General features: G+C 42.1%; 1 protein-coding gene across 6 annotated transcripts in view; it reads right to left on the bottom strand.

The window, feature by feature from the left end:
* Positions 1–8,086: 8,086 nt before the first annotated feature.
* The window catches only part of R3HCC1L (R3H domain and coiled-coil containing 1 like), a 39,028-nt gene continuing 34,290 nt past the window's right edge, over positions 8,087–12,824 (bottom strand). For all 6 annotated transcript variants that reach the window (XM_026701229.2, XM_087932929.1, XM_026701230.2 and 3 more), the window contains 4 exons: positions 12,742–12,812; positions 12,483–12,578; positions 11,455–11,595; positions 8,087–8,621 (listed from right to left, as the gene is read on the bottom strand). In XM_026701229.2, coding sequence (XP_026557014.2) covers positions 8,566–8,621; positions 11,455–11,595; positions 12,483–12,578; positions 12,742–12,812 — 364 coding nt within the window. In that variant the 3' untranslated portion in view covers positions 8,087–8,565. The remainder of the gene's footprint in view (positions 8,622–11,454; positions 11,596–12,482; positions 12,579–12,741; positions 12,813–12,824) is intronic.

The raw sequence follows: 12,824 nt of genomic DNA, 5'->3' as shown, positions 1-12,824 counted from the left end.
TCTGGCCACCAATCTCTGCCACAATGCCATTCCCATTCCAGGGAAGTTTAGCCATGTTCTCACTGGAAGTCCAAAATAGAATGAAAATTTTTGAAGTGCTCTGTCCAAAATGGTTCACATTCTGGATGGGAAATTCCATTTCATGAACAGAAGAGACAAGTGAAATTTGAAAAAAACTGCCTCCTTTTCTCTCTCTCAGCTGATATAGACAATTTTGATACTCTTTAGATTGACAATAACAGACTGCTCAACTTGAACTTCAAAAAACCCTTAGAGCGGGAAGATGGGCTGAACAGGGTGAAGAAATTGCTTTGTCCCAGGCTGGATACAGGTCGTCCTTGATTTATTACCATAACTGATCCCACAAGTAGGTTACTGTGTGATCAGACATCATAACTTCAAATCCAAGTTGCAAGTGGATTATGGGGTTTCTCTTATAACTTTGATGATTACTAAATGACTGATTTGTAAATTAAGGACTACCTGTAATTGGTTATCAAGCTCAGAATTATCTGAATAGATAGATAGGGGATCTGATTCTATTCCAGTATTGTATTTGTAGAAAGTAAATCTCATAATCCTCGTGGTTAACTAATATTCCAAAAGTCTTGGATGAATATGATGTCTGCCACTGTCTGTAAGGACTGGCAACATTTCTCCAAGATAGTGAGCATAAGCATCTCCCAGTCTATCTTGGGAGAAAACCAAACTGATGATAAAATCTTTTGCAAACAAAACCTCTTAATGCTGTGCTATGGCCCTTCCATTCCCAAATAAAAAAAAATCTAACATTGGATTGGCTTTAAAATTTCAGTAACCAGACCTTTTTTTGATAAGAATCTGAAATGAAGGTCCTTTATGCTGCAAAGAATTTAAAGGCACGTATCCTATGCACCAAAATGTTCAGCATCAAGGAGCATGAAGACCAGTCTTCTGTTGGATAGAGGGAGAAATCCATTTCAGGAAGCAGTGGTAAGATGCATCGAACAGAAGTGTGCATATTCTGTTGTCTTTGGAAGCTATAGAAGTTGCCATCACACTGAAAAAAACGTTTTGGTCTTTTATTCTTTAGAGTATAGGCAAGAATTCTCTTAACTCTGAAGAAGATAGTAAAAAATGAGACCTAAGCTCTCTTCCTGGAAAACATGGATATCTTTCCTGGTTTTCTCATGGAGAAACTCCAGGAGTTTCTGGAAAGCAATTTGAACCCTTTTGTACACATTATTTTAGCTGTGAGTATAATATGTTCAATATTTATTTGTGCGACCAACAGTGATTACATTCTTAGTAAACTTCTTCAGCAAATTTTCTCACCAGCTCGCAATTCATGGGGAGAGTCATTTTTCATGAAATATCTTGTATGTACAACTATAGACCTCCATCTTCCAGCTCAGAGCTATGCTAACTCTGCAATATGAGACTGATTCTATTTTCTTAGACTCCTCATCTCCTTTGATTTTTCTCCTCCTTGTCATCATTTGTATCAAGTAATTTATGTGATCTTCGCTCTGAAGATTAAATATCTCTGCTAGATGGACCAGACAGGCATAAGGGAAGCAGAAATAACTGAAACATGGGGAACAGGAAAAGCAAAAGAGAAATTGATTGCAATCTGCAGGATAGATTTAACAGAGTGGAAGCTGAAGAGAACCTTCATGGTTTAATGGAGTGTAGAGGCAAGGCGGCGACCATATTTGAGGCTTACATGGAACAGAAAGGACATGGAAGAACATAGAGTTCGTATTCATTCTATGACATAAAATCCTCATCTATTAATTTAATGCCATTTTCATGTTGATGTGTAAAAAAAAGACTAGCACCCCAAATCTTCACTTGCTCAATATGCTCCTTCCCTACATCTTCATCAGAGGTGGTATTCAGCAGGTTCTGACCAGTTCTAGAGAGCCGGTAGTGGAAATTTTGAGTAGTTCAGAGAACCGGCAAATACCATCTCTGACTGGAGATTTTACAGTATCCTTCCCTTGCCACACCCACCAAGCCATGCCCACAGAACCGGTATTAAAAAAAGTTTCAATCCCACCACTGATTTTCATATGCACCATCATCTCAAAAATTATCTCTCTGCTTCTTCAGTCATTTCTCCTTCACTTCCAAAGTTCTTGCACACCTTCTTCTTAGTTACATACAGACTCAAATTTACCTTATCCATTTAATTCTCCATTTTAAGGCATTAGATAACAGATAATCAGAGCTGGAAGGGACCTTATGGGTCATCTAGTCCAACCCCCCACCCAAGTGGGAGACCCTACACCATTTCTGACAAATAGCAGTCCAATCTCTTCTTGAAAGTCTCAAGTGATGGCGCTCCCACAACTTCCGAGGGAAACTTCTGTTCCGTTGGTTGATTGTTCTGTCAGAAAGTTTCTCCTTATTTCCAGGTTAAATCTCTCCTTGTTCAGTTTCCATCCATTATTCCTTGTCTGGCCTATAGGAGCTTTAGAAAATAGATTGACCCCTTCCTCTCTGTGGCAGCCCCACAAATACTGGAAGACCGCTATCATGTCTTCCCCTGGTCCTTCTCTTCACTAGACTAGCCAAGCCCAGTTCCTGCAACCGTTCGTTGTATGTTTTAGCCTCCAGTCCCCTAATCATCCTGGTTGCTCTTCTCTGTACTTTTTCTAGAGTCTCAACATCTTTTTTATAATGTGATAACCAAAACTGGATGAAATACTCTAGGTGTGGTCTTAATAAGGCTTTATAGTGTGGTATTAGTACCTCACTTGATCTTGATTGTATCATCTGCAAATTTGGTAAGTTCTCCTTCTATTCCCTCATCTAAGTCGTTAATGAAGGTATTTAAGAGTACTGGGACTAAGACAGAACCTTGTGGCACCCCACTGCTTATTTCCCTCCATGTAGACTTAGACCCACTAAGGACTACTTGTTGAGTGCGGTTTGCCAGTCAGTTGCGAGTCTATCTACTGGTGGTGCTATCTATTCCACTTTTTTCTAGCTTACTAAGAAGTAGGTTGTGGTCTACTTTGTCGAATGCCTTGCTGAAATATAAATATATTATGTCCACAGTATTTTGCTGGTCTACTAATTTAGTCACTATGTTGAAAAATGAAATAAAATTGGTTTGGCATGATCTGTTCTTAACAAACCCATGCCGACTGCTAGTTTCTAGATGTTGGCAGATCTCTTTTTTTATCATCTTTCCAGTATCTTTCTGGGTATTGATGTTAGGCTGATCGGTCTATAGTTTCCTGGGTCTGTTTTTTTTTCCTTTTCTGAAGATGGGAACCACATCAGCTCTTTTCCATTCCTCTGGTAGTTCCCCGGTGCCCCAGGATTTTTGAAAGATATGGTGCAGTGGTTCTGAGATGACCTCAATATGTAAGATTTCTAGTATGAATTATTTGAGGCTGAAACACCCTATCTCAGACTCAAAATGGCTGTCCTAATGGCTCCTCCAAAAGTGTTTGATGATGCTCTGACCCTTATTGAAGTGTTCAAAATTCTTGTTTCAAAAGTACAGGTTTGTGAGGCTTTTGGTGTCATTAACGTTACACTATGTCACATCTATGCTGGTTCCAGACACTTCCCAACTTACCAATCAAGAGATATCATACAGTTACTCCATCTTTATATATATTTTTCAGGGGGGAAAAGTCACAAGTAGTGGAAGACAAGATGTTATTGACTCATAAAATTTGGAGTGTGTGGCAGGCTGATCGGACAGAAAAGTCTCTTCTAGAAATTCCTATGTGCCTGGTGCTTCTGCAAAGAACACTTAGACCAGTGTTTTTAACCTTGCCAGATAGAAAATATGAGGATTTCAACTCCCAGAATTCTGGAAGTTGAAGTCCACACATCTTCAAGTTGCCAAGGTTGAGAAACACTGACTTAGACTGTTCTTATGATGATGAGGCAACTTCCATCCAGCTTTCATGCCTCAAAAAGCAATTCCTACAACACTATATGTATATTTGGACAGGGAAGAATACTCAATTTTTCTGAGAAAGAAAGCACTACATTTTAAATAGTTGGAAAGTGCATATGTTTTCCCAAAAGAAATGCATCCACAAAAAGACAAGTGAGGATTATATAAAAACAGTTGAACAAGAAATGAAAATTTATCACGCAACAAACAGGGGGAACTGAAATACACTGGAACGGATTACAACGATTCCTTAATAGAGGGCAAAGAGCCAAACTCTCATTCCAACTAAACTGAATTAAACTGAGGCTTTAAGAAATGAAGAAAGAATTAAGCATATCACTCCAGAGGATACTTATTTCATAGCCATTTATGATACTGCTTCAATACTACTTTTGAGTATTAAATGTTTTCAAAATCCCAACAGGGCTGCATTTAGCTAAAACATTATTTGCTGGTAAAGAAGTACATGAGTCACAATAGGATCACTGCAGAGGCGAATGGGCATGATGCCCAAGCCAGAATTGGCCAGATCAGATTTTCCAAGTTTTTATCTTGAAATGTGCAGTAAACACATTCAATAACTGTATTCTGCAATCGACAATGGCCAGGTATTCCTTAGATTACTGCAGTTCTGCAGATATGAAAACACCTAGGAACATTCTGCCATTTTAAAAAATATTCTTGCTTTGAACCAAATTGCTGATTCTTGCGTTAACACATTTCTACTCCTCCTCCTCTCTCTCCACTTCAGGAGGGCTGCAGTGAGGGAATATTCAGAATGTGAAATCTAAACAGTTACCAATGATCAATGCCCAGAAAGAATAAATCAGCTGCTGTCACAGTTTTAGGTTTGTGCCATTGAATCTTGCAAAGGATCCAGCAACCCGCAAGAATCAAATTTGTGAGAACGAGAATGTAGTTAGAAGAAGGCCCTTGAGGGAGGTCGTATTAAACCATCAGGAGAGATGGAGAGTCACAACCCAGCAAGTCCCTCTAGTGCTTCCAAGAACATCCAACTGACCAGCCCATAATTGATATCAGAGATCTCCAACCTCTTTGAATCAGAGCCAGGCTTGAGTTTTGTGAGTGCATCACAGGCATTCGCACCACAGGTTGCTGTGAGGGGGAGAAGAGTGGGTGGACTTGACTTTTTCCCAAGTGGCTGTTACAGCAAGCACAAACAGCCCATTACCAGAAGGCAACTCTATAAAATTGCTGATTGTTAACTCCTCCAGCTCCCATGATAGTCCTACAGTTGCCAGAGTGTTGGAGATTAGAGTGATTTACAAATATTGCAAAATAAATAAGTAGCTTTTAGCTAGCCTTTTCTCTGGCCAGATAGGCAGCCTTTTAACAAAACACTGGGCTGCAGTAACCTACCACTTGTGTTTTCCAATAATGCCTATGAGGCCCAGAGGAATTATTGTAAATAAAGATGATGCTGGAGGCTGGTACTTTAGTGAGCTCAACGTCTCCTGTTTCTTTTTAGCCTGCCAATTCCCCAATCCCACCCCCACCCACCAAAGTTTGAATTGTTGCTGTGCGCATACAGACCGTTGCTCTAATAAGTGATATCTTTGAAGGACTTCTACATAATGGTGTATATCTGTACAATATTTATGTAACAGAGATGCCGATTAATAAAAATGGGAAGAACCTAATTTATCTACCATTGGTCAGTATAATGGTCACTGACATGTGTTTGAATGTACTGTTCAATTTTTGTGGCTGGAAAACGTTTCTGGAACACAAGATTTTATCACTAATAGAGAACAAAAAAAGGCAAGAACCAGATCCATTTTCTTTTTTTAAAAATTTCCAATCCAATGGAAATATCGGAAATAAATTATATGGAGGGACCCAGGATTCTACTGCGTTTCCTCAGCAAAGTAATTCTGAAAACCGAACAGACCAAGGGCAAATGTGGTGCTGGAAATAAAGCAAGCCAAGAAAAACTGAGTTCAAGAAAGACCCAGATCAATCCAGGGGCTACAGAAGAAAAAGAAATCTGGAAAAACCTCCCCACCAGGAGGCAATTGAGTGTGGAGTGTGTTGTGATCTTCATTTAAAGTCTCGCTTTCTGGTCGAATGTCCCAAAGGAGAACTATTTTAATGAGTTTATAAAAGGATCCAAGCATGTTCTGAATGTTTTCTCTGTCTTCTTCTAAAACTAAGAGGAACTAGAAAAAAAAATTGAAAGGCAGATGAGGCAGGGAATCTGATAAGCCCCGATACAAGGGGATCATTCAAGAGGACGTGAGCGCTTACAGATGCCTTTAACGCCTTCTGAGCTCAATTTACTCATGTTCTTTCTTGAGCATAGATATTATTATGGAAGACCAGGAAAGGGTCTTTCTCCTTTAAGGAACTGCTGATATTGTGTGTGTGTGTGTGTGTGTTAGATCTGAAGCCTCTTTGCATAATTCAGATCTGAACACTGCACACTTTTGGTGTTTAGGTTTTAAAGCAACATTGAGGAGACAAATCTTAAATCTCTTTCTGGAGATACTTCTCAAATTCCATGGCATGTTTTGCAACAGTGTAATCCTAACAGAAATGACAAGAGTACAGGAAAAGAAGCCAACAACGGATCGAAGAGACAAATCCTGTCTGGAATAAGGTATCGGACCAGCTAAGCATCGGACCTGGGGTATGCCAATTTAAAGAATGATCCGCATGTTTGCCTTAAAGCCACATTTACAAAAGAATTAAATACAGTCTTCAATAAGCTTCAATGCAATTATTCCTAAGTAAATATGAAATTACTTGGACGGCTAGTCTACTCTTGATGCAAATGCTGATGGCATCCTGAAAGGGAGGCTCTGCAAACTGCCAGAAACTATAAATGGAAATGAAACCCAATTTAGCCAGTCTGGTGTATCAGATTTGAGGGTATTTATTTGGATCAAACAGACAGGGCTTGGTTCAGGTATCACCTGCTTGGCAGAGCAGGGAGTTAGACTAGTGGAATTGCCAGGAAAAGCAGTCATTACCCATCCGCTCCTATTCCAGAATACTGCCCACATCACAGGCAAGCACTCCACCCTGCTCAAATGGAGACACAATCGGTTGCTGTTCCAGGTACAGAGATGGCTGTAAGTCTGGCTGGCCAGCAACAGGCAGCTTGCCAGAACATTCCAGCTCTGAGAGCTGCCTTGGCCTGTGTGCGATTTGACCCCGAACAGTCTCAAGCGGAATGTCCCACAGAGAGTATCTCCAGTCTCCCATCTGACTAGGTCAATGTGGCATCCCAGGCACACACTCCTAGTGAATTCTGCTCTCCCCGCTCTCTCGCTCTCTCTCCCAAATCGCCACCTCCAACATGACCTCTGATGTGCTGTCTTGACCCACAACTTGGACTGAGACAGATTGTGTTGATCCATAGTTTGAGCAGCAATTGTGTCGACTGCTGCGCGGTAGCAAGGTCAGACTAATATGTCTGATCTTGATCTCTGCACCAGCTAAGCAGAGCCAACCAACATTCTTGGTCCAATCTTACAGGGCTTGACCCCAAGCACAGCTGGGAGTGTCTGACCACAGGAATCTCCGGCCCAGCCTGGCAAAGGTGTGTTGTTGATGTACATTTACAGGAAGCAGCCAATCTGCCCGCTTTTTGGGTGGTGGTAATGCAGCTGTTCAGAACAGAAAGGGCCTTGTTTGCTGGTCTTGGAGAAACATTCCTGGGGAGTGGGAGGCGGCAGGGGTGGAGGGAATGCCTGTAAAGTGAAATACAACAGGCCAGAGCTGGCTGGCGTTTTGCTTGTGCCTGTTTTTACAGGGTGGAAGTGACACGCTGCAAGGACTGCTGCCAACATATTCCTGCCCCAAGGACAGAAATCCCACAAGTGCACAGAGCCGCTTGGCAACGGTTCCTCTCGGAGGTCCAGAATCTGTTTGGGTCGCAGGATCTCCCAGCTGGAGCCTGATTTCCCTGTAGGGGAAGAGTTGCTTTCTCCTCAGCTCTTCAGGTGAGTTTACGAGGGTCCCATCAGGAATGGGTTTGTAAGAGATAAGCCCCTTTCTTCTTGGCATCTTATGGGTCTGGAAGAGGGAAGTCTGAGTCCAGTCCAACCACAGCAACAACTCACTGAGTTGCTGTCATTCCTCTGCTTACTTTCCAGCGCTGAAGATTCATCGAGTTACTCGGAGGCAGTAAAGCTGCCTGCATCACACGACACCATATAAAATCAAATCAACTTTAATAGCAAGCTCAGCATTGGGCACCTGGCCATCCTAGTGGGCCTGATCTAAAAGCTATCACAGTTCAGTCCCATCCCACTGAGCACAGCATGACTCGGTGACCCAGAGCACAGAGAGGCCCCGCATCCAGGCTGCTTGAAACAAATGGGATGAGTGCATTTGGCGATGGCATTCAGAACAGCCCTGGCAGGACTCCTAACAGTACAGCAGCTCTTCCTGCCAGACTCCAGCCCCACTCTTTCACAGCCTTCCAGCCAATCCAGTAGCTTGGGTTCACACGACTCACCCTGACATGTCTGACGACTCCAATGCACTCCCAACTCCCCGTATCTTATTGCTTCTCCCAAAGGGGATGGTAGAGTCCTCAATGCTGTAAGCACGAGCTGCCATTTGTCAGTTCCACTCCATGAGGTTTTCAATCAGACCTGATCAACTTCCCTCTTCTTGCACTGGCTGCCGACTCACTCACGACCTTCCCAGGCATCTTCCTTTTGCTTGGCTTCCAAAAGCTTCCGCTCTGCAAGAGAAAATGTGATTAGGGGAGTAACGGTCACGTGTAATGGAGCTGATCAGAGCAACAACTTCCAGGGCTTTGGTGACCCTTATGTGCAGCCTTGGTGCGCATGCATTCTCTCTGGATATCCCTCGTGACATAGAAGGCTGTTGTCTCTGCCTAGTTGGTGCAAAGATCAAGAGCCCCCCCACCCCAGCAAACAGTGGACATGCTCACATCATTGCACATTGGAAGTCTTCACTCAATTACCCTGCACAGCGCTCCTATCTCTTCCTACAGATCCATGCGACATATTATGGAGCTGAATTTCACCTGAGATCAGCCTAGAGAATTTGCTTGTAATCTACTTGAAAGCCTACTCAGCAAAGCAGAGTAGCAAATTACTGAGTTGGTAGCTACAATTAAAATAAATTAGCTATTCTTATGCATGTCTTACTCTCTTTTTTGAAGCTCAGCCTGGCACAGGATTCTCTTATTCTGGAGTGGTACTATTGTTCAGTGCAGTAAACAGAACTGGAGCGCCACCTAGTGTCCTTAGCTGAACACTGAAGACCCGACACAATTGCATTCCCCATATATCTTTTTCCTAGAGGGCCTGGATATAGCACAGCTTTCTTCCCTCAAGGCACTTAATTAGAGCTATAAACTGCTCTCGCTGCTGGGGGGGGGGGGGGGGGGAAGAGGAATCCTTGTTCTCTTCCAATGCCCTTAAAGAAAAAGGATAGGAAAATAAGAATTCCTAGTTCTTGCACGGATTCAAAGAGGCGCTCCTTGGTAACCACGATGAAGGCTATATAAACCTGGACATCACATATTTAATGTTGATGCTTTCCCTTCCCTAAAATGTCTTTTGCACGGAGCTCATAGTACATCTGATTCCCGATATTATTGCTGGAAAGATGACAGTGATTGTTGGATGCGTATCCTATTCAAAAAGCCAAACCAGTAGAGAAAAGCAATCTTTAACAGTTAATTACAATAAGAATGTCTAAAAAACTCAAATAATCAATACTTGTACTCCAGTTTCAAAAGAACAATTGAAGAAGGTCAACAGATACTCTACAAAATAGCTGCTTAAGAAGATGCCACAGAAAAATTGGGGGGTGGGGGGAGGGACTGTAGGGAAAGGAAAAGACGGAGGAGTTAAGTTTACCAGAATTATTAGAGAGAAGAGGCAACGGCGGAACATGGAACCACCTGAAGATTCATCATTTGAACTCACAAAAAGTTGTCAGCATTTTCCCAAAGTGCAAGGTGTGTTGTTAAAGAAAAATAACACAGACAAAATATTTGCACTGTTAATGACCTGCATTTCTCATCTGATTTTCAATGCTGCCTGAATGATAATGTGAGCTTGAAATGTAGCACTTCCATAAAAGATACGGTGCCAGTAAAACTAACTTCTACCCTTTCTTTTCCAAGAGGGAGTCCATAACTTCTATATTTAATTTTTTCATTCTCATTTTTTAATCATTTTTTGTCCATCCGGACAAGATTCTGCTTTCCATATCCACCAGCTGTGGCAAAAAAAAAAACACCTTCTCAACGGTTCCGTCTAGGACTGCAAAGATCTGGATGCAGGTCACTCAATCAAATTTAATTCTCAGCCCTATCTATCTCACAGGATTTCTTTTTTTAAAAAAAGGAAAATATTTATCCATGAAAGCTACTTTGAGCTACTATGGAAAAGCTGGGCAGAAATCTAACAGATAAATAAAATAAATAATATATTTCTTCCAAAAACTCAGAAACTCTGGTTAAATTGAAAACAGCGTACAGGTTTAATTTCTGTTTACGTGATTTTTTAGCCCATGATTATAAGATGGAACAGAGGTTGTTCAAAAGATTTATTGTTTCACAAGAGGAAATACACTCCTGATAGCTTTTATAACTAATAGATTTATTATGCTATATTTTCTACTCATTCAACATGATTTGTCCTTTACCTCCTTAGGGGCAAAAAGTTGCATTGTCGAACACGTGGGTTCAATTTCAATTTTGGGCCATCCAGGAAGGTGAGGACTTGGAGATAAGCTAGGTAAATCCTTTGAAGACCACACGCGTCCAGACACCCGTCATAAATAGAAGACTGGCAGTACCATAGACACGGGCATCAACTGAAGAATGAACTAACCCTTTACTCAAGAGATTACACTACTGCAAGACAGGGGAGTTCATTTCCAAATATCCACAAGATGTTCTACAGTAACTGACTGGTTCTCTGTCTTCATTCTACTTCTACCAGACAAGGGCAAGTAGGAATCTGCAAATACTTGGTTGAATTTATTATAGTTTACCAGATAGGATGGAAAACTCTCTATTCCCCAGCCAGGCCAATAGTTTTATCACTGCTCTCTAGTTGGGGGATAAGCAGAGTGTGAGGTGCTGTACCTTAGTAATGTTAAAGAAAGGGGACTGAAGTGCAGCCAATTCTTTCTTGTATATCCCTACATATTTCAGGAGGCCATAATAAATTCGTCTGCTGAACCCGAGACAGGCAAATCACTGGCCACTCAGAAGTTCCCTAGGGCACTCAGGTCGATCTGGCAGGGTGGTAACAAGAACGGTTTGGCTCACTTACCATTCTGTACTACAGCAGACACTTGGACCAGACAGACTTTCTGAATGTGGATAGTAAATGAGAGCAGTGTAGCTTGAAACCAAGACACAGAGAAGTGATGTAATTTCTCTCATTGCTATCTGTGATACTGCAGCCTGCATCTTTTCCATCTTAGACATTTGGTACTCCTAGAAGTAGAATAGACATTCCTATCTTTCCCAACTTCTTCCACAAACACACTCCAAGACCGCAGTGTCTCTGCTCCTTCAAGCTTACCTCGAGCTGCTTGTAACTGCTTACGTTCAGCTTCGCGTTCGGCCTTGCTCTGCTTGCTTCTCACACCAAGGGCGCCTGTCACCAGTCTCCTGGCCAGAGCAGCTGAGGTCTCAGGACGCTCTTTGGCAGGTTGCAGGAATTCTAAGAGGGAAAAGCAGATGTCTCAATATCTGGAGTTATTGTTTCCATTGATAGGATCGGAAGAGGAGCATATTTAAATATTAACAGAGGGCTCTCTTCCCCAGAAAATAGGCATTCCTTTCTACTTAAATATAACACGACAGAGTGAAAGATTGGTAGCAACTTTAATAGACCTTCCCATGAAACGTGGGGGGAGAGAGAATAGTAAAGAGGACATGTTGCAATGAACTTAAGAAACCACTGGCCAAATATACAAGTCTTAGCCGGTTGCTATTTCTCCAGAAACATTAATTCTTCCTCCATAATACTGTGTTGAAAGCAGATCTGGGGACACGGCAGCGTTAACATTGTGCCACTCACTTTTCAGTCTCACAAATGTTGGACAACACAGGACTGGAAAACTATTTTTGTTTAAAAAAAAAAAAACAAGCAGCAACACATCATATTTGCCTGAAGAGTGTCTTGGGAATTAGCTCAGCCAACAGCAACTCAAGAGGGGATGTCCCAGCATTTCATAGGATTGATCCTTGTTAATGTTGCAAAAAGCACTGTTCAATGCTAAGAGGACACACCACCAACCGATGGTAGCGTAGCTCTTTCACTGGAGAAGCGTGCACAGGATTCTAAGGGCTAAGTTTAAGAGGGAATGATGGATATTTCCAGTGGAACAGTTTTCTTCATCAGGAGGCATTTTTATCAGCAGTGAGAACCAGAACTAATCAATCTATGACATGTGCAGAGCAAAGATGGATAGGACAGTTGAAGCCTGGTATAAAATCAGATGGCCTCAGTTAATACCTATAGGAAGACAATATATATTATAGGTATGACTCAGCAGCTAGAAAAAAGGTTAACCAGGGAGATTCTTTGAATCTTTCAGGACTTACCCGCATAAGCTCTGGCTTTGGTCCGTGCAGCTTGTGTAGCTTGTGACAGGGGACGGGTTTTCACCATCAGATGTTTGGTATTGAGAGCATCCCGTGCTATGGCGAAGAAAGGCAACGTCAGATGAGAAATGAGAGCGAGTGGACAGGAGCCCTGAGTCCCGTCCCCTCCCCCCCCGCCCCCCACTCAACCAATGCTGTCATCCAGCACCTTCCATTCAAGGACACACCAGCAGGTCTGGTTCTCAGAAGCAGGACATACCTGTGATGGGACTGGAGAAGATACCCAGAGCATGTGTGTCATCTATCCATTTAATGTCAAAACCTTTTTTCCTGATGAAAGAA

Source organism: Pseudonaja textilis, chromosome 4, assembly GCF_049901715.1.
Source record: "Pseudonaja textilis isolate UNSWEBS1 chromosome 4, rPseTex1.2, whole genome shotgun sequence".
Lineage (NCBI taxonomy): Eukaryota > Metazoa > Chordata > Lepidosauria > Squamata > Elapidae > Pseudonaja > Pseudonaja textilis.
The sequence above is the reverse complement of the archived record's forward strand: the minus strand, read 5'-3'. Positions and strand labels throughout refer to the sequence as shown.